This window comes from Mastigoproctus giganteus, chromosome 4 (genome assembly GCF_048544385.1).
Source record: "Mastigoproctus giganteus isolate SK-2022 chromosome 4, ASM4854438v1, whole genome shotgun sequence".
NCBI classification, from domain to species: Eukaryota; Metazoa; Arthropoda; class Arachnida; order Uropygi; family Thelyphonidae; genus Mastigoproctus; species Mastigoproctus giganteus.
This window is the reverse complement of record NC_143578.1, coordinates 21,415,878-21,438,095: the sequence shown is the minus strand read 5'-3', so window position 1 is coordinate 21,438,095 and position 22,218 is coordinate 21,415,878. Positions and strand designations below refer to the sequence as shown.

Sequence of the window (22,218 nt, the reverse complement as noted above, 5' to 3'; positions counted from 1 at the left end):
TACTGTAATAATAATAAATAAAATAATTTCATCTTTTCTTAATGGATTGCAATAATTATTGCATGTAACTTTTATTTTTTAATATTCAAAAATAATTCGATATTATTTTTGAATATTAAAAATACTAATATTAATGAATATCAATATTAATTAATATTAAAAATATTAACATTAATATTGATATTAATTAATATTAATTGATATTAATATTAATATTATTAAAAATATTAACATTAATATTGATATTAATTAATATTAATGGATATTAATATTATTAATGGATATTAATATTAATATTATTAAAAATATTAACATTAATATTGATATTAATTAATATTAATGGATATTAATATTATTAATGGATATTAATATTGATATTATTAATGGATATTAATATTAATATTAATACCCATTAATAATATTAATATTCAAATATTAATAATATTTGAATATTAATTTAATATTCAATATTAATATTAAAAAACTAAATATTTTTAAAAAGTGTTTCTATACCTTTTATGTTCAAAAAATTAATTCTGTTGAAAATTTAAAATAAAAAAATTAGACAAAATCACTTTTACAGGACTGTTAAGCACACAAAATTAAAAAATATATGTATAAAAAGTTTTAAAAAAAATTTTAAAATATAATATATTAGATACTTTTATTTACTTCCACTTCCACATTTTTTTTCAAAATTTATTTCAAATTTGGTGCATCATGAAGGAAGCAAAATTTGTACATTTAGATGAATGGCTTCCCTAAAAGGTTAATCGCCCAGTGATGACATAACAACAGTCTAAAAGCAAGTAAAACTTGAACTTTGAACAAAGATGTAATTTCAAGCTTTGTAGCATTAATGCAATAGTTTTATTTTATGTTTATAGCAGAAAAACCATTTCCAACACAATGAGATGCACTGATACTACAATACTTTCAAATATGACATCCCCAAAATGTAAAAAAAAAAAAAAAAAAAAGTGTGTGTGTGTGTGTTTTCACTATCAGCTACTTCCTTCTTCAGATCTCAAATTTGTCATGCACCTGATGGATGCTTTCATGATCATTATCAGTTGGTTAGCAAGGCTGGAATGAAGAGGTATGATTGTGTGTTTCAATTCCCACAGTGCAGTTTGTACAGATAAGGAAATTTAATATTAGTTAAATTCTAAATTGGTGAAAAAGCTGAGTGTAGTGTGGCATTAAGAATTAAATATTGTGTGTTATATTTAACACCATTCTTTTGCAAGTGATTCTATAGTAAACAATTTTTAAATTTTCACACATCTATTCTACAACTGTCTTTCCTCAATTTGAATCTATGCCCCCTCAAGGTTCTTAGTCTGAGCAAGCGGAAGTATCCCGTCAGCACTGAGCCTGCTCAAACCAATTTATGCCTCCCTCGGGTGTGCAATCTGAGCAAGAGGAAGAATCCCATCAGCATTAAGCTTGCTCAAACTATTCGAGGCCGTATACACCTCAATCAGATCACCTCATAGGTGCCTAGTCTCCAAATATTGCAATTTGAAGAACTTAAGTCATTCTTGGTAAGAGCAACCCTTCCCCCCCTCTCACAAATCTCATTGCCCTTCTCTGTACTCATTCCAGTATTCTACATCCTTCCTAAAGTGACGCCTCCAGACCTGTATGCAGTACTCGAGATGTGGCCTGACCATTGCCTTATATCCATGCTAGAAAAATTCCTGTTTATCACTGACAGAACCCCATGAGCTGCTTGGGCAGCTTCTCTGCACTGCTCAAGAAATTCTATATCTGACAGCAGAATTACCTCCAGGTCTTTTTCATTTTTCACTACCCTGAGTTTAATACTGCACTGTTGGTACACTACAATGAGGTTACTTCTACCCATATGCAGTACTTTGCATTTGTCAATGTTAAACTTCAGTTGCCACCTTTCAACCCATCTGACCAACTTTTCTGGATTCTGTTGTAGTAGCATGCTGTCATTACTGTCATTAACAACCCTGCCAACCTTCATATCATCTGCAAACTCGGACATTAAAATAAAGCCTGATATACCTTCATCAATATCAGTGATAAATATAGAAAACAAAATGGGGCCAACAGCAAACCGTGGGGGGCCCAACAAATAACATTAGTCCATGAGGATATCCAATGGCATATTTTGCATTTACGCCTTTACCAATTTTTGCTATTCTACATTTTTTCATAGCTTTGAAAATGATGTTGCATGCTGTTTACAAAAATTTAACTGAATATATCATAACTGGTAGCTCATTCTCATTTCCTCTTTCAGAGAAAAAATGTTTACCTTTTTTGTGAATTTCCTGTGTAAAATTATAATGACAATGATGTACTGTATTTGTTGTTTTTTATTGCATCTCTAATTGAGGTGTGATAGGTGAAAAACCAAATATCTACAGTAATTACCCTGAGAAAATATTTCTCGTTATTTCTAAAAAGTTTGACTAACTGGGAGAATATACTTCACGAGGGAATACGGCAGTTCAATGCTCTGCATTTGAAAATCACAGCATGAGCTGGTTCTTCCTCTGTGAATTAGCATTAGCATTAGTAGAGGCATTTGATGCAAGAAAGCAAGCTTATGCAGCATCAGCCAAAAAAATAAAATAAATAAATAAATAAATAAATAAATAAATAAAAAATAACCACTTCCACTTCACCCCTCTGTTCATTCGAAATACCTGTCCAACTGAGCCTTAAATTTATTTAGGCCATCAACTTCCAAAACAAGGGATGGAAGTCTTTTCCACCAACCAATTACCCGCTGGCTAAAGGCAAATTTCTGCACATCGATCCTACATCTGTCTTTTCTCAATTTGAATTTATGCCCTCTCAGGTGATTATTCTGGGCAAGAGGAACAATCCCATTGGCATTGCGCATGCTCAAACCATTCAGGGCTTTATACACCTCTATCAGATCACCTCGCTGTTGCCTAGTCACCAGACACTATAATTTGCAAAACTTAAGCCTTTCTTCATAAGAGCAACCCTTTGTTCCATTCACTAATCTTGTTGCACTTCTCTGTACTCGTTCCAGCAGCTCTACGTCCTTCTTGAAAAGGCCTCCAAACCTGTATACAGTACTCAAGGTGTGGCCTGACCATTGCCTTATACAAGGGAATAATCACCTCCTTATATCTGCTAGAAAAATTCCTGTATATCACTGACAAGACACCATGAGCTACTCTTGCAGCCCATCTGCACTGCTCAGAGAACTTCATATCTGACTGCACAATTACCCCCAGGTCCTTTTCATTCTCTACCATTGTCAGTGTAGTACCACAGAGTTGATACGTTGCTCTGGGGTTGCTGTTTCCCATATGTAGTACTTTACATTTGTCAATGTTAAACTTCATTTGCCACCTCTCAGCCCATCTGCTCAACCTTTCCAGATCCTGTTGCAGCAGCATAGTGTCCTTAACAACCCTGCCAACCTTTGTATCGTCTACAAACTTGGACATTAAGCTTGATATACCATCACCAATATCATTTATAAGAAAACAACAATGGACCCAACACATAACCCTGAAGGACTCCACTAATAACATTAGTCCACGATGAGCAGTGTTAATTGATTACCACTCTGTCTTCTCCCACTCAATCATCCCTTTATCCATAGCAGCAATTTGCCTCCAATGCAACACTGCCCCAATTTGTGCAGCAGTCTTCCATGTGCAACAGTATCAAAAGCCTTTATAAGATCCAAATATATAAGATCAAAGTTATTCCCTGCATCCAGTTCTTTTGTGACTGCATCATAGTATCCAATCAAATTGGTCGGGCAAGACTTTCCCTTAACAAAACCATGCTGTGTCCGAGCTATAACTGAAGTCTTGTCTAGATGATCGTGCAGTGCTTCTTTAACCAGTGCCTCCATTAATTTTCCTGGAACAGAAGTTAAATTCACAGGTCTACAATTACTTGTGTCAGCCTTTGATCCTCCTTTGTGAATTGGGGTCACATTTGCATGGGTACCTCCCCTGAGTATAAAGAAGCTCTTATTATTATGGCTAAGGGTTTGCTTACTTCCTTTGCTGCCTCCATTAATATAACTGGACAGATCCCATCCAACCCTGGTGCCTTTTTTATGTTTATCCTCAACAATTTATCCTCCACTTTCCTCTCAGTTATTACAAAATCATCTAGCTCACTGCCAGAGTTTACTTCACCTCTGGCATTCCCCTCCCTGAATAACTCCTCATGTGTGAATGTAGATGCAAAATACTCATTTAGTTTGTTAGCCACCTGAGCAGGATCATCAACTGTTGAACCATCAATATCCAATGGACCAATCTGATTCATCCCTTTCCTTCTAGATTTTACATAGGTAAAGAACTCTTTTCTGTTTTCCTTAGCATCCTTTGCCAAGAATTTCTCATAATCTGCCTTCTTTGCCTTCCTAATCTCCTTTGTGACTTGGTTACAGACCAGCTTATATCTATCATAGGCTTCCATGTCACCCATTAATTTATATGTATCCCATATGTCTCATTAGTTCATCTGGCATCCATTTAAGCCTACACCTTGAACAATATTTCTTAGTTGGTATGTAAAGCCTAGTAGCTTCCAAGATAAGTTCTTTTAATGCTTCACAATTTGAATTTGCTGTTGGTAACATCATTAGTTGGTCCCACCATATAAAATTTAAATACTGTCTCAGACCTTCGTAGTCACCTTTACGAAAGCAAAAACCCTTCCCTTTACCCATGTTGGTAGTTACCTCTTTGAGTAAATCCCACTTCCGCACACTGTGATCACTGCCACCTAGTGGTTCCTTTATCTGCAGATTCTTAATGCATGAAGAATCACTACTGATAATCAGATCAAGAGTATTACTCCCTCTAGTTGCTTCCCGAACATGCTGATGTAGAAAACAATCATCCAATAAATCCACAAAAGCCTTGCTAGTGTGTGAGTAACCAACCCACAAATTCCAGTCAATATCTAGGAAATTAAAAACACCCATTATAAGACTCTGATTTACTGGCCCACTCTATTTCCCTGTACAGTTTCTTATTATACTCATCAGAATCATTAGGCCTATAGCACACTCCTACTCTCAATTTTGATCTCCCAATGCTTATGTCATACCAAACTGACTCAACACTGCAGTGTCTAGCGATATCGACTAGCTTCACTTTCTTGGATTTTATGTGTTTCTTAACTAATAGCATAACCCCTCCTCCCTTCCTATCCTGTCTATCCTTTCTATACACACTGTACTCCCCAAATTCCAGTTCTGCATTCCTTATATTCAGCATTAGTTGAGGCTTATGATGCGAGAAAGCAAGCTTATACAGCATCAGCCAAAAAAAAAAAAAAAAAACCCCTTCCCATTTCACCATCTGGTTACTCCAAATGTCTGTCTAGTTCAGCCTTAAATTTATTTAAGCTATCAACTTCCACAACAACAGATGGAAGTCTGTTCCAGCAATCAACTACTTGCTGGCTAAAAGCAAACTTCCGCACATCTATTCTACAACTGTCTTTCCTCAATTTGAATGTATGCCCCCTCAGGTTCTTAATCTGAGCAAGCGGAAGTATCCTGTCAGCATTGAGCCTGCTGAAACCATTCAAGGCCTTATACACCTCGATCAGATCACCTCACATGTGCCTAGTCTCCAGATATTGCAACTTGCAGAACTTAAGCCTTTCTTTGTAAGCACACATCCCTTTGTTCCGCTCACCAATTACATTGCCCTTCTCTGTACTCGTTCTAAGAACTCTACATCCTTCCTAAAATGAGGACTCCAGGCCTGTATACAGTACTCAAGGTGGCCTGCATAATACAAGGGTTAATCAACTCCTTGTCTCTGCTAGCAAAATTCCTATATATCATTGACAAAAGTCCATGACCTGGTCTGGGAGGCCGTCTGCACTGCTCAGAGAACTTCATATCTGACTGCACAATTATCCCCAGGTCTTTTTCATTCTCCACCTCTCTGAGTGAGGTACCACACAGTTGGTATGTTTCTCTTGGGTTACTGCTACCCATATGGAGTATTTACATTTGTCAATGTTAAACTTCAGTTTTCACTTCTCAGCCTATCTGCCTATCATTTTTTAGATCCCACTGCAGTAGCATTACTGTCATTCTTCCCTGACAACCTTTGTATCATCTGCAAACTTGGACATTAATATCTTCATCGTTATTAAACTTGGAAATATCTTCAAACTTGGATATATCTTCATCGATATTATTGATAAATAACACAAAACAACAATGGCACAGAACCGAACCCTGGAGGATTCCCCTAATAACATTAGTTGACGTAGAGCATTGTCCATTTATTACCACTCTCTGCCATCTCCCACTCAACCATCCCTTTATCCATTGCAGTAACTTGCCCTTAATGCCATACCGCTCCAATTTGTACAGCAGTCTTCAATGTGCAATAGTATCAAAAGCTTTCCTGAAATCAAAGTATATGATATCAAAATTATTTTTTGCATCCAGTTCCTTTGTAACCACATCGGAGTATCCAATCAAATTGGTTGGACAAGTCTTCCCCTTAGCAAACCCATGCCATGACTGAACTATTAGTGCAATCTTATCTAGGTGATCCTGCATCACTTCTTTAACCAGTGACTCCATTATTTTCCCCAGAACAAAAGTTAAACTAACAGGTTTATAATTATTTGTCACCGTTTGAACCCCCTTTGTTAACTTTTGGAACGTAACCCCCCTTATTGTACTGGTTCTTAGTCCCATATAACACAGTTTGGCACTACATGACATTTTAGAGGAACCTAACTACAGTGTTATACAAGGGTTACTTGTATATATATAGGGGTCTGCAAACATTGACTTTTCAAGGTGTCTGCAAACTTCTTTTGATTTTTGAAGGTGGTCTGTAAATCTCAGTAGTTTGGGAACCACTGTCATAATGGATGGAACAATTCCACAGGAACAGAATATGGCAAGAGGGTTAAATAAAATAAAATATTGCAAAATACAAGTTATAAATTACTACAGAGATTATTAGTATATATAGTGACAAGATATTCTATTAATAAAATGCATCTGCCATAAAAATAATTTAATTAAGATAAAATTTAAAATCCTTTGTTTGTTTTGAAAAGCTGTAGTAGTTCTCTAAAATTTTTAATGCACTGATATAAAATCCTATAAACATACAATATTTTGGCTTTATATTTTAGAAACACAAAAATTCAGTTCATCATAATAGTTAAAAATGCAGTGCAACCTCAAAATAACGTTGATGTTAAAAGCAAGAAATAATACTCACCTTACAAATTGGTATTAATTTATTATGCACTTACCTTAAATAATAATGCCAAACAAAAATAACAAATACAGTAAACCTTCACTAATCCTGATTAACTGGGGGGGGGGGGAGAGGTCATCCGAATTAAGGATTATAATCCGGATTAGTGAAGCAAAAGACAGCCTTGAAAAAACAAACACTTAGAACACAAAAAAATGGAAAATTTAATGAATAAAATATAGTTAGTACTGATGGAAAAAAAAAAAAAAAATCATCAATGTAGAGCCTTTATTTAAAAACTATAAAAACACAATACATTTATCCAACGATAGATGGATAAATATATTATCTTTTTATAAAGTATGAACCAGAGCTGTAAGGCTCAATACGTTCTACGTTGATATCAATATTTGTAAAATAATAAGAGAAGTTTATCTCAATATAGTACGTAGAACACTTCCGTATGATACTCTCCAGAAATTAAAATGAAAAAAATCAGAAAAATTTACATTAGAGTAACAAATAATTTAAAAAATAATTAAAAATCAATTTAACGCAATTAAAAAATAAAAAAATTAAAAGAATTTAACGAAAAAAATTGCAAAACGATTTTCCTTCCTGAAGCTGACAATGCTTTTCGACCGTATGTCATGATCACATGAATGAAAATTACTGAATAGGTGAGTATGCAACTTAAATAGGGATTATTTGTCTTCGAGCATGCGCTTAAGCCCACGAATCGGAGATGAGATATGGCCGACGAACATTAACAGAATTTTTGTGTAATTTAATTTCTACAGTTTCTGCAATTAATGTTTGTTGGTCAGTTTTTTTTTTTTTTTTTTTTTAGGAGCATTAGCAACTAAGGCCATATTGCTCCGGGGATATGCGGTGGTCATTCCCTGACCTTTCCACATCCTCCATATTTGGTGGTGATGGGCTCGAACCCCGGTCTAATCAAGAAGTGTGTGCTATGCACCGCTGCTCCTTCCCACCTTCTGCAATTAATAGTCGCGTATAATTACATTGGACACTAAGTATTTTGATCTCGTTAAATAAAAAAGTATGTTTTTCGTTTACGGCTCGAAAAGCTAATTCTGACGCTTCTGAATGACAAGCACGAACTGAGGCCACATGTTGATTAACACAAATATTCAAAGGAAAATGAGTCGAACCCTGGTAAGACGAGTCGCAATCATTGCAAGAAATATACCAGGTCATTAATTTGTGTTGAGAATGAGGAAAGGAATTTTTCCAATTTTTTCGTTTTAATTTCTGGAGAGTATCATACAGAAGTGTTCTACGTACTATACTGAGGTAAACTTCTCTTATTATTTTACAAATTATCTTTTTATATGTTTATCAGGTGGCACTGGCATCGCATGCTTATGACACTTGATTGTTGCTGCGAATACCACTTAAATACAGCTTCTTCCAGCAACACTTCTTTTGGCTTTTTTAATGAGTCTATTTGATACACTGCTTTTATTACTTTCCACATAAAAGTTTTAAAACAAATGTCTTTATAGATTTTTTTGGTAGTGGTCAACTTTATAGATTGGTAATGGCCAACTGGCACAGTCTGTTGGTCAATACCAAATTCTTCAGCAATTTTTTTTCCAGGAACACAATTTTCAAGTTGTTCTATCACTTTGAGCTTATTAATGACAGTTAAAGTAACATGTTTTCTTTTTATCCCACTTTTCAATTCTTTAGAACCCATAATTATATAAAACATGTTAAGTTATGTACATAACTTACCTCTAATCCGGGCTAGAGATATCCAAAAATAACGGCTTATAATGTGAGAACCACTCATTATATTTTCTCAAAAGATAGCAACAGTCGATAGGAAATCTCTCCAAGATTTGTTTCGTCACATTTTGCTGCATTTGGGGTATGGAGAATCCTCACCAAGTGATCGAAAATGAAAGGGACACACCAAAAGTCAATGTCTGGTTAGGAGTGCACAAAAATGGCTTCATCGGTCCATTTTTTTTTTCATAGATATTACTGTGAAAAAAAAAAAAAAAAAAAAAGCATGGAATTTTATTAAAGACTGTGTGTACCAGAGAAAAGTTCGGGATTTGGATTTGAAACAGGGTATCATTGAAGCAGTTGCTCTAATAACACCTCAGATACTGGAAAACACTTGGCAAGAGCTTGAATATCGTTTTGACATCTGTCGAGCTACAAAAGGTGCCTATATTGAACTTTACTAACCTTCATAAAAACTTGGTGAGTTACTCTGTACAATAACAAAAAAATTATTTTAATACATCTTATAGATGCTGAGATATGTGTGTGTGTATTTTTGGATACCTCTAGCCCGGACATCCTGTATATACGTATAAAGAAGTACGGTGCCTCCGTAGCCAGGTGGGCAGGAGCAGCAGTGCGTAACACACGCTTCTTGATTAGACCGAGGTTCGAGCCCGTGACTACCAAATACGGAGGATGCGGAAAGGTTAGGGAATGACCGCCGCATATCCTCAGAGCAATATGGCCTTAGTTGCTAATGCTCCTAAAAACCAAATAACAAACAATAAAGAAGTACGCAAATGAAGCGATATAAGCAATAACATCCATCCAACTCAGAGTTAATGATACTGAACAACATGCAAGACAATGTAATGTATGCTCTCTCTCTCTCTCTCTCTCTCTCTCTCTCTCTCTCTCTCTCTCTCTCTCTCTCTCTCTCCACACAGTCAGAGTGACTCATCTGCCTTCCTAAATCCTATGCGTCTTTCAAAGAACAACTGTGAACAGAATTTTTCAGATTTCAATCTGGATTAACTGTAACCAGATTAGTGAGGGTTTACTGTAATGCCAAACAAAACTGCCTTTCACAAATAGAACCCTGAGTGTCATCAAGGCTGTTTGGGACAAGCAACAATTATTAAAAGAGAGAGAGAATGAAATTACCTTCAAATCAAGGCAAATAGCTCTAGTCAAAAGAATGATGCAGGTAAGGAAAGCTGGCAAAATGGACTTCAAGACAAGGACTGGGATCCAAAGCAGTTATGGCACTACACTAGGACTAGGTTATTGTTATTTGGTTTTTAGGAGCATTAGCAACTAAGGCCATATTACTCCAGGGATATGCGGTGGTCATTCCCTGACCTTTCCGCATCCTCTGTATTTGGTGGATCATGGGCTCAAACCCCGGTCTAATCAAGAAGCGTGTGCTACGCACTGCTGCTCCTGCCCACCTGGCTATGGAAGTGCCACTAGGACTAGGCAAAACAGTCAAGTAATAAAACAGCTAAGCATAAACCAGTGTCAGTGGAATACCTTAGCTATACTCATTGAACATTTCAGCTTAAAATCATAATCATGAACCTGATATTTAGAGAACTCTAAAAACAGCATAGCAAAAGGAGGATAAGATTAGATATGGGCTAGAATCCTCATCTTTCAAGTTTATCATGAAGTATTAAATGAAACTTTGGATCTTGATAGTACCAAGGTTACCTCTGCTATGCACAACTATCAGAATATATGTTCGATTCTGCAATAAACTTCTGCTAAATCAACTAACTCTTCCAAATTCATTATCAAAATTGGTCACTGTGGAAGAATATCAAAATTTCAAAGATAAAAATTTCTTGCTGTCTAACGAAGAAGACGACAAAATCCTTGCTTCTGATATACCAGTCTTGAAATTCTCTGCAATAATACAAATATAATTTTCATGGATGGAACATTCAAAGTTGCTCCTTGATTATTCAATCAACTTTATATTCAGCCCCTGATTATTCAGTCAACTCTTCATGCTGCATGCATAGAAGCCAAATGCTTCTGTTGGAAAAGTTTAAGAACTTGTTTTGATCTGTGTACAATTAATCATCTGAAAGTTGGCATAATGCACTGAATAAACTTGTTGGATGTTATCATGTCAGTATCTAGTCAATAAACACATATTTGGGGGGGGAACCTTTATATTAAAGAGCACTTTCAATTTAATCAACATGGGAAATCACTTGACACATAAAAATCATAGTTAATAGTGCACCAATCAGAAAATAATGAAATTAACTGCTAATAAGAGGGAAAAAAAAAAAAAAAAAAAGGAGATATGAATTAAATTTGCTATTTATAATTAACTGATTTTGTTCAATTTATTGGACAGAATTTTAAATTACATGATTGACTGATTATCCATGATTAACCAACAATGTTTTTGCCTTAAATGGTTTGGAAAAAATGGTTAAGCTGCTTAATAATGTAAGCTGCATTCATTCATTTACACTTTACAGCCACTGTGGGATTAGGGTATGTATTAGGGAAAATGGAACTAAACCTATAAATTATCTGCATTATAACAAATTTCCTCTATAACAGTTGTAGAATTTTACAATTTGCCTCCCCTCCCTATATTAAACATGTACAACAGTTACAAAAATATATAAAACTGCACAGCAATATTATCGAGAACACCATAGCTGGGAGGGGAAGGGTTTCCAAATTAGAGAAAAGGTCTGAATTGTAAAATATAATTATATGTAAATATTTTCAAGTCATAGTTTCATAAAAACAAGCAAATTTATTCAAGATTCAGCAATACATATGATTCTAAACAATATTAGTACACAAATATGATGAAAAGAAAAATTTTATGAAAATGTTTATATTTAAAACAAAATGGAATAGAGTTCAAATCAAAAAGAACAAACTTTTAATTGTGTTAAACATTAATAATTATCAGGTGCAACCAGTCTCTCCTTAATCATATTGTCGTTTATGAAAATACTGGAAATATTCTGGTGAGTAAAGGTCCTGTTCCAGTGCTGCCTCATAATGTCACTTTTCATTTCTCTTAAATCATAAATATATTTTTAAATTGCCTGTCAGAATTAGCAAATCCAATAAAACATCAAGGCAACTTTTGCTTTCATTTAGTTTGGCTTGTTCTCCTTTATTCTTCTTTCCTTTACAGCTCACTTTTTAATGATTTTTCCCCTTAAATGCTACTACTATTTCAGTTGATTCTAGCCACATTCTTACCTTACCATAATCAAATTAACATCTTTTTTTCTAATATCATGCAATACATTTTTACACTCTTCAACTTGATTCCATTTAAATAAGACACTGTCATCATTTAATAGCTCTTTCCATGCACTTACCACTGTGCTTTACTTTATTCCAACTTGCAATCCAGTTGTAAATTGCAAATTTTATTTTGTAATTTTTAATACTGGACAAAGTCTTTTCTCCTGTTGTCAGAAATTTACCTTGAATATTGTGGCATTAAAAGATAGCTGCCACTTTTCTGACCATCCACAAAGTCTACCTAGGTCATCATGAATAAACAGTGCATGGTGGTGAACATTAACTATTCTCCTGATCTTCATACAATTTCAAATTTTGACATTACACCAATTCAGTTTGACATCACATCTCTTTGTCAATATCATTTAAGAAAATCAAAACCAAGTGTTAACAAAATACTGATATCCTTGAGAGACTCCACTTTATACATTATTCCAATATGAACAGTAAACATTAATCACAATCCTCTGACTCCTGCCCTTCAGTCGCTCTTCAATCCATGTAAGGATCTTGCCCATGATCCAACATGTTATACCTCTTGTGAGGAAACAATCCAAATGCTCTGCAAAAATCCAAATAAACAATGTTGAAATTACTTCCTACATCAAATGCGCGCTCTCTCTCTCTCTCTCTCTCTCTCTCTCTCTCTCTCTCTCTCCAATTTAGAACTCATAATAATAATCATCTAATTGATTTAAAATTGTTTCCCAAGGATAGTTTCCCTCCCACTTGCTCCAGTCAAATAAGGGACAAAATGAAATCATTTCTGCTAGTCCAATTCATCTGCATGCAGAGGCCCTCATCATAATCTTCACATTCTTCTGGTATATACATGATCCCTACTGTCATTACTCACATCACACAGATTCTATATCAATATAGTAAATTTTCAAAATGTGAAATCTTGTCATGATCAGGCTACTTTTGATAAGAATAATGATCTCATCAACTCCTCCTATCTTCTGCATCCTTCCTAAATTATTGTACATACCAGAGTGAAACTCATAATCCCTTATTCTAGGTGACATCACATTTCTGTTAAGCTCTGTTATGCTGCTCATTTCATTAGTGGTCTTAAACTGGACTTCAAGTTTGTCCATTCCATCGACTATGCTCCTGACATTACTGTAAACAGAGATAAGAGATAAGATAGTTCTTATAGATTTTACTACTAACACACCCACTAAAGTTTTTTAAGCTTATTTAAGCTTGTCTCCCTAACATTGGTTTTTGTTTATTTGAAACATCACTACCATCAGTATATCTTGCCAGTGTTGGCTTTTGCAGGCACAACCAAGAACTCTCAAGATGTGTGGAAACATTACTTTGACCCATATCATCACATAAATATATATAGCCCAGAAACTAGCAGTTTCCCTGAACCTTAAAGCTTCCTCGATGATACCGGCAAACCCTTGCATCACTTTGTCCAAATGTATTCCATCTCTACAAAATAGATTCCTTCTACTTACAAGTGTATGCCGCACTAATATAAAAAAAAAAAAATTTCAAAACCCTTTTAGAGTCCTTCAAATATCAAATTAATCCGCAATACTTTCAGCATACAGTTCCTACTGTGTCCAGGCAGAATTTCAGACATACACATTCTGACTTAATTTACTGTATTTTTTCAGCATGAACCTATATTTATTCAACAAATTGTCAGTTTGTGTGTGCTTAATATCATTTGTCCCTACATGAATAATAATGCTGTCCTTTAAAACCAGACAATCTGTTGGTTATACCAATTGTTACTCCTAGAAAACATTCCCTTACAATGAAATCTCTCAATAAAACTAAATCCAAGAGGATTTAGTTGAGAGATTTCAGAGAATAGTCAAGTGCACCACCCAGCAGATCACTTTATACTTCAGTCCCTATGTTTGTTTATAGGATATCCAAATATTTCTTCATTGACTAATTCATTTCACCAAATTTTAATTATAGATTGTTGGCTTGCATGATAATTTACATTATTATACAGAAATTAGGTAAAATAATCTAAACTCTGCTATGAAATATAAATTTATGGGAAAATTTGCTAACTTGCAATAATTACATGAAGAACTGGAGATTTATCACCCTAACTGATATGAGAAACTTGCAAAAGAGAGAAATATTTAATATTTTAATATTTATTCTATAAGAAACATTATTTTCAACCAGAATAATTCAATTACTAAAATATAGATTGGATCTGTTTTTGGATTCTGCTTTGACTCCTGTCACCAAGTCAAAAAAGGGACAAAAGTAAGTAAAAATCACTGCTACAAACAAAAGCAACACTAATTCAACACAAACAGAAATTAACAACTACAAATTTCTAAGTTAATCCTGATACACCTATGACAGCCTTGAGCAGACATGATAATCTTGATAATGTCCTAGGATACTGGTGACAAGATCAAAGTCAGACTTCCATTTTTGAGACATCTTGGCAGGACGCATTTGCAGGTTTCTTGTTCACCTTGGTCCTTTGAGGGAGAGAACTCAAGTCAGTTGCTTCAGAACTACAGTAATGGCAGGCTGATATCAAAATGTGACCTTTCTGCTTCTGAATTGGAGCTTTAGGGAGATAACATAAATGGTCAGTTAAATATATAGTTTCTTCTGAGTCAGGAGTATGTGTGTCTGTTGCTTGAAGGACCTTTTCCATTCTCAACTAAGTGTTATCACTTTGGCTTTATCCTCTACACTTAAAACTTGGCTTTTTTTTTTTTTTTTTTTAATTGCAGCAACATAATTACAAAAAATATTTGGCAATTTTCCCCTTTACTGGTTTCACAAGGTGGCGATTTTGCTTCATAGCCATAAACGTCCTTTCAATATGCCAATCACTTTAAAGTGAATTCTCACAAGAATGTTACAATAGGTTTCTAATTATGCTCTTCTAAATGATTTATGGCATGAACAAGTTTGTGAATTAATCAGATTGTTACCTGCTATTCACAAATAAGATTAGAAACTTTAGAAGATTAGTGATGAAGAGGAAGACATTTTTTCAGTCTTATGGTTCATGTAAAAAAACATTAGGCTGACATTCACAGAACACTGCAAACAAAACTAAAAACATCCGTACAGCAACTTTTTTTTCTTTTTTTTTTGTATATGTGTGCATGGAATCCAATTATGACAATGTTTCAATTTGGTGTACAGTTTTATATATAATATATATATATGGAAGCATGACACAACCCACAATATATCTGAAACTGGATTGTAGTAAATATTATTTCAAGGTTGCACTATAACTTGTGAAGTAGTATATATTGCATATAACAGTTTAAGGAGAATAATAATAATAAAAATTGGAAAACTCACAAAGTAGCACAGAGCAAGTAGACACTATAATCAACATTTCCCACTGAATCAGCTACACCGATCTGTTTTAAAGAATTTGTTCGAAGTCTAAGTAGAAATTCTAATATCTGCAAAAATGAGAAGAAAAATCAGGTTAACTATTTATGTAACTTAAACCCATAAAATTCAACATCCAAGAAGATATTATGATACCTGCCAAAATAAATAACAGAACTGAGTTATAAAAGAAATCAAATTAATTAAATTCTCTGACTGCTTTCCTTCTCAACTCCCGATTAGAAAATTACCTGGAGATTAACATTCAAGGAACTAATGGTAGATATTCCAGAAGTTGCAGCTGTTTGTGCAGAACAAAGTTTGGCAAGCTGAAAAGTAGAACACAGCATACCATTATCAACAAACTTCCAGTCAACAGAAGGTTACTGATAAGGTAAAGAAAACGAAATGTAGAAAACACTACAGTACTCTAGTAGTCATTGGGTAAATGGAATCAAGAAGAAAATTTCCATCCAACATTAACTGAGTAAATGGAATCAAGAAATTTTCCACCCAACATTGATTCAGTAAATGGAACCAAAAGGAAATATTAGCATTAGAGGAGGCATACAATGCAAGAAAGTAAGCTTACGCAGCATCAGCCAAAAAAAAAAAAAAAAAAAACCTGCTCCCATTTTAGCCCTCTGTTCATTCCAAATACCTGTCCAGCTCAGCCTTAAATTTATTTAGGCTATCAACTTCCACATCAAAAGATGGAAGTCTATTCCACCAATCAACTGCCCACTGGCTAAATGCAAACTTCCGCATATCTAGTCTACAACTGTCTTTCTTCAATTTGAATCTATGTCCCCTCAGGTTCTTAACCTGAGCAAGAGGAAGAATTCCATCAGCATTGAGTATGCTCAAACCATTCAAGGCTTTATACACCTCAATCAGATCACCTCGCAGGTGCCTAGTCTCCAGACACTGTAATCTGCAAAACTTAAGCTTTTTTCATAAGAGCAACCCTTCGTTCCTTTCACTAATCTTGTTGCCCTTCTCTGTACTCGTTCCAACAGCTCTACATTCTTCTTAAAATGAGGCCTACAGACCTGTATACAGTACTCAAGATGTGGCCTGACCATTGCCTTATACAAGGGGATAATCACCTGTTTATCCCTGCTAGAAAAATTCCTGTATATCATTCACAAGACACCATGAGCTACTCTTGCAGACTGTCTGCACTGCTCAGAAAAATTCATATCTACCTGCACAATTACCCTCAGGTCCTTTTCATTCTCTACCACTGTCAGTGTAGTACCACAGAGTTGATATGTTACTCTGTGGATACTGCTTCCCATATGTAGTACTTTACATTTATCAATGTTAAACTTCATTTGCCACCTCTCAACCCATCAGCTCAACTTTCCTAGATCCTGTTGCCGCAGTGTACTGACATTAGTCCTTAACAATCCTGCCAACCTTAGTATCATCTGCAAAATTGGATATTAAGCTTGACATACCATCATCAGTATAATTTATAAATACAGAAAACAATAATGTACCCAACACTGAACCTTGAGGGATTCCACTACTAACATTAGTCCACGATGAGCAGTGTCCAATGATTACTACTCTCTGTCTTCTCCCCCTCAACCACCCCTTTATCCATAGCAGCAATTTGCCTCCAATGCCACACTGCTCCAATTTGTGCAGCAGTCTTCCATGTGCAACAGTATCAAAAGCCTTTCTAAGATCCAAATATATAATATCAAAGTTATTCCCTGCATCCAGTTCTTTTGTGACTACATCATAGTATCCAATCAAATTGGTCAGGCAAGACTTCCCCTTAACAAAACCATGCTGTATCCGAGCTATAACTGAAGTCTTGTCTAGATGATCCTGCAGTGCTTCTTTAACCAGTGATTCCATTATTTTCCCTGGAACAGAAGTTAAACTAACAGGTCTATAATTACTTGTGTCCCCCTTTGATCCTCCTTTGTGAATTGGGGTGACATTTGCACATCTCCAATCCATGCATACCTCCCCGAGTCCAAGGAAGCTCTCATAATTATGGCTAAGGATTTACTTACTTCCTTTGCTACCTCCTTTAATATTATGGTGGTACCTTGGTTTGTGAGCATAATTCGTTCCGGAAACGTGCTCGTAATCCAAAGCACTCGTATATCAAAGCGAATTTCCCCATAAGAAATAATGGAAACCCAGATGATTTGTTCCAAAACTCAAAAATATTCATATACTGTAAAAATGATTAATACAAAATACATACATATATTTTTAATATTTAAATTTAATATACATAAAGCAATCGAAGCAACAACTTTCACTGTCACTAACGGAATCCTATCTGTTGACTTTTTCTTTTTGTGCGATTTTAACAAGGAACCTATCCAATGACACTTTCTTTTGCCTCCTTTTGAGGATTTCACAGAAATATGACATTGCATTGTCGTTAAACAGATTCATCGCTCGCCCTATTACAAAATGAGGAGGCACGCTTGATCCACATAAACAAAGCTGCGCGCGTGTAGCAACTGAATAAACAATACCGTAAAGGCAGAGATACACTATTAACACTTCACATTTTACTAAAGCACATTTCTAGGGGTTACTATCATCAAACAATAAAAACAATTTCCAGCTGCGTTTCTGCTAGTGGAATCTGTTACTAACTGGTAGTAAACTCGATTTAATTGCATTTGCGATAATACCGATACCTGGAATTGTGTGGGTTTTTACGCTATTATGGTGAAATGTGTTTTCCCTTCACTGATATAAAAAACATAAATACATTTTCAGAATATTCTCTTCATTCCTATCATTGCATTCGATTGGGGTGATTCTGCGTTCAAGTGCCATTTCTTGTAAACACAAAGGCGAATCGTGTATAAGCGAATTCGGTGCGTGTTACATAAGATATCGTTCCCGTATTTAGAAATCTTGTATGATCGAATTCGTGTAGTGTAAACACGTGTTATACGAGGAATGACTGTACTCGCATTGCAAGACCTCGCTCGTTATCAAGTTAAAATTTATTAAAAATTTTTGCTCGTCTTGCAAAACACTCGCAGACCAAGTTACTCGCAATTCTCAAGGTACCACTGTAACTGGATAGATCCCATCCGCCCTGGGTGCCTTTTTTATGTTTATCTTCAACAATTTCTCCTCCACTTTCCTCTCAGTTATTACAAAATCATCTAGCTCACTACCAGAGTTTAATTCACCTCTGGCATTCCCCTCCTTGAATAACTCTTCATGTGCGAATGTAGATGCAAAATACACATTTAGTTTGTTAGCCACCTGAGAAGGATCATCAACAGTTGACCATCAATATCCAGTGGACCAATCTGATTCATCCCTTTTCTTCTAGATTTTACATATAAAGAACTCTTTGCTGTTTTTCTTTGCATCCTTTGCCAAAGATTTCTCATAATATGCCTTTGTCTGCCTAATCTCCTTTGTGACTTGGTTACAGACCAGTTTATATCTATCATAGGCTTCCATGTCACCCATTAATTTATATGTATGCCATGCATTTTTCTTCTCTATCACATGTCTCATTAGTTCATCTGACATCCATTTAGGCCTAAACCTTGAACAACATTTCTTAGTTGGTATGAAAAGTCTAATAGCTTCCAAGATTAATTCTTTGAATGCTTCCCATTTTGAATTTGCTGTTGGTAACATCATTAGTTGGTCCCACCATATAGAATTTAAATACTGTCTCAGACCACTGTAGTCGCCTTTACGAAAGCAAAAACCCTTCCCTTTACCCCTGTTGGTAGTTATCTCTGAGTAAATCCCACTGTGATCACTGCCATCTAGTGGTTCCTTTATCTGCAGATTCTTAATGCATGAAGAATCACTACTGATAATCAGATCAAGAGTATTACTCTCTCTCTCTAGTTGCCTCCCGAATATGCTGATGTAGAAAACAATCATCCAATAAATCCACAAAAATCTTGCTAGTGTGTGAGTGACCAATCCACAAATTCCAGTCAATATTCGGAAAATTAAAATCCCTCATTATAAGACTCTCTGATTTACTGTCCCACTCCTATTTCCCTGTATAGTTTTTTTTATTATACTCATCACAGTCATTAGCCCTATAACACCCTCCTACTCAATTTTGATCTCCCAGTGCTTATGTCACACCAAACTGACTCGACACTGCACTGTCCAGCGATGTCGACTGGCTGCACTTCGTTGGATTTTATGTGTTTCTTAACTAATAGCATAACCCCTCCTCCCTTCCTACCCTGTCTATCCTTCATGTACACATTGTTCTCCCCAAATTCCAGTTGTGCATTCCTTAAATCTGTGTGACACCATGTCTCTGATATCCCAACAATATCTGCCTTTGATGTGTTGACCAACACCTCAAATTCATTTACCAAACTCCTAACATTGATGTATATGCAAGTATACATGCACCTGTTCCTATTCTTAGCTACCCTAACACAACCCATGTGTTTACTTGTACCGTAATGACTCCCAGCAGTCTCTGAAATATCCTGCATCTTGTTTCCCAGGCTGCTACTGATTTTAATAGAAGCATAGTGTAAAAAAAATATGGAGGTCCAAAATCTCAAAACTTTATTAGACAGTTGGACAGACACGAAGTAGTTGAGACCTGCCATTAGCGGGTCTTGACTACTCAAGTTGTCTGTCCAATAGAAGCAGTGCAAGAATCACTTTCACCTCTGCCAGCAGCTACTATTAATCTATTAGTCAGTGTATCTCCCCAAGCTAGCAGTTTTCCGATTCACCTAACACTGCCTCGATAGCATCAGTAAATATTCTTGCACCCTTTCTATTTAAGTGTATCCCATTCCTGTAGAAGCAGTCTCTCCTGTTAAAAAGCACAGACCAAGTTGAAAAAAATTCTACCCCTTGAGCTTTGCACAATCTCTCCAGGGCCAAACTGATTGAGAAGGCTCTCATCATATACTCCCTCCTATTGTGTCTGGGCAGAATTGCAGACACTTTCAAAATCAACCTTAACTCACAGCTTTTTTTTAACATTGACCTGTACTTGTTAAGTAATTCCGCTGGTCTCCTGCTCTTAATATCATTAGTGCCAATGTGTACAACAATATCACCCTTTGTGCCCTTAAAAGATATCTGCTCTACAACATCATCAACCTTTGCCCCTGGCAGACATACCCTGCTCCTGTTCCTCCTATCTGTTTTACACACTATGTTCCCCGTTTCCCTGACAATAAAGTCACCAACTACTAGTTCCTATGGGACCAGCGCATTCTGCCTTGGGGGTTGCTGATGTGTTACGTGATGAAGTGCAAGTTCTGGCATTGATGTGCCACAATCTAGATCCTTCGTGGGCATTCACCCTGTATTTCAAGCTCTCATATAGGGCCATAACAACGCTGAGTTGTCGCCTGATTTCCTCACACTCCTTATTTCGCGCAGACACAAAGACATTCCCCTTGGCAATATCATGTCCAGTATCTGATTGCTCCACAAACATCAAACAAGCAGTGCATTTTAAAAGGCTGATTCAGAGGGCAACTTACCCCTCCTCAGTTCTCTCCTGAGCCACAGCACTCCCATTAGCTTGCCACCCAATAGCAAAAGATGAATGAAGGACTAGAGGTATTTTGAATGACTTCTATAATCCGTTTAAAATACCTCCTTCTAGGGGAAAAAATATCATTTATCTACCATTCAATATCACTGTAGTATGCAAAACTAGCAAAAGATGGATGAAGGACTAGAGGTATTTTGAATGACTTCTATAATCTGTTTAAAATACCTCCTCCTAGGAAAAAAATACCATTTAGCTACCATTCGATATCACCATAGTATGCAAAACTGAAGAAGACATTTTATTTAATAACAAAATTTGAAATACTTTTATCATATTTTCAAAATTCAAAATTTTGAAATACCGTTTTACAATGAGGACAAAAATCTATTCCTATAGTAAATAGGGACCATTTTCAAAACACAATATGATATATTATGTAGTGCTCTGATCATATATTTTGATATCAGGGATCAAACTGATCCATCCTACTTTATAGAACAAATGATCACAAGGGTTCTGGCTGCACATTAGGACTGGCAAATGATGCAAGCTTAAAACACAATAAGTAAAAAAATAAAAAAAAATTTCCCATTTCACCTATTCATCCCCTCCAATAGTTTGTCTAGTTCTTGCTTGAACTTATTCAAGCTATCAACTTCCACGTCCTGCTCAGACAGCAAACAAACTGAATGAGTATTTTGCATCTACATTCACACATGAGGAATTATTAAGGTTTGAAAATGGCAGAAGTTATCAAATTGTAGCAGGATACTTAATGATTTTGTAATAACTGAGAGCAAAGTGGAGGAGAAATTGTTGAAGTTAAACATAAGAAAAGCACCTGGGGTGCATGGGATCTATCCAGTTATATTAAAAAAGGTGGCAAAGGAACTAAGCAAATCCTTAGCCATAATTATGAGAACATCCTTGGACTTAGGGAAGGTTCACACGGACTGGAGATGTGCAAATGTATCCCCAATTCACAAAGGGGGGGATCGAAGAGTGATACGAGTAATTACAGACCAGTTAGTTTAACTTCTGTTGCGGGTAAAATAATGGAGT

The 22,218-nt window shown here is 35.6% G+C and overlaps 1 protein-coding gene across 2 annotated transcripts in view; it reads right to left on the bottom strand.

Annotated features, from left to right (window-relative positions):
- The window catches only part of gig (TSC complex subunit tuberin), a 613,633-nt gene that overhangs the window by 291,880 nt on the left and 299,535 nt on the right, over positions 1-22,218 (bottom strand). For both annotated transcript variants that reach the window (XM_090372592.1, XM_090372593.1), the window contains exon 19: positions 15,612-15,718. In XM_090372592.1, the coding sequence (XP_090228718.1) occupies positions 15,612-15,718 (107 nt within the window). The remainder of the gene's footprint in view (positions 1-15,611; positions 15,719-22,218) is intronic.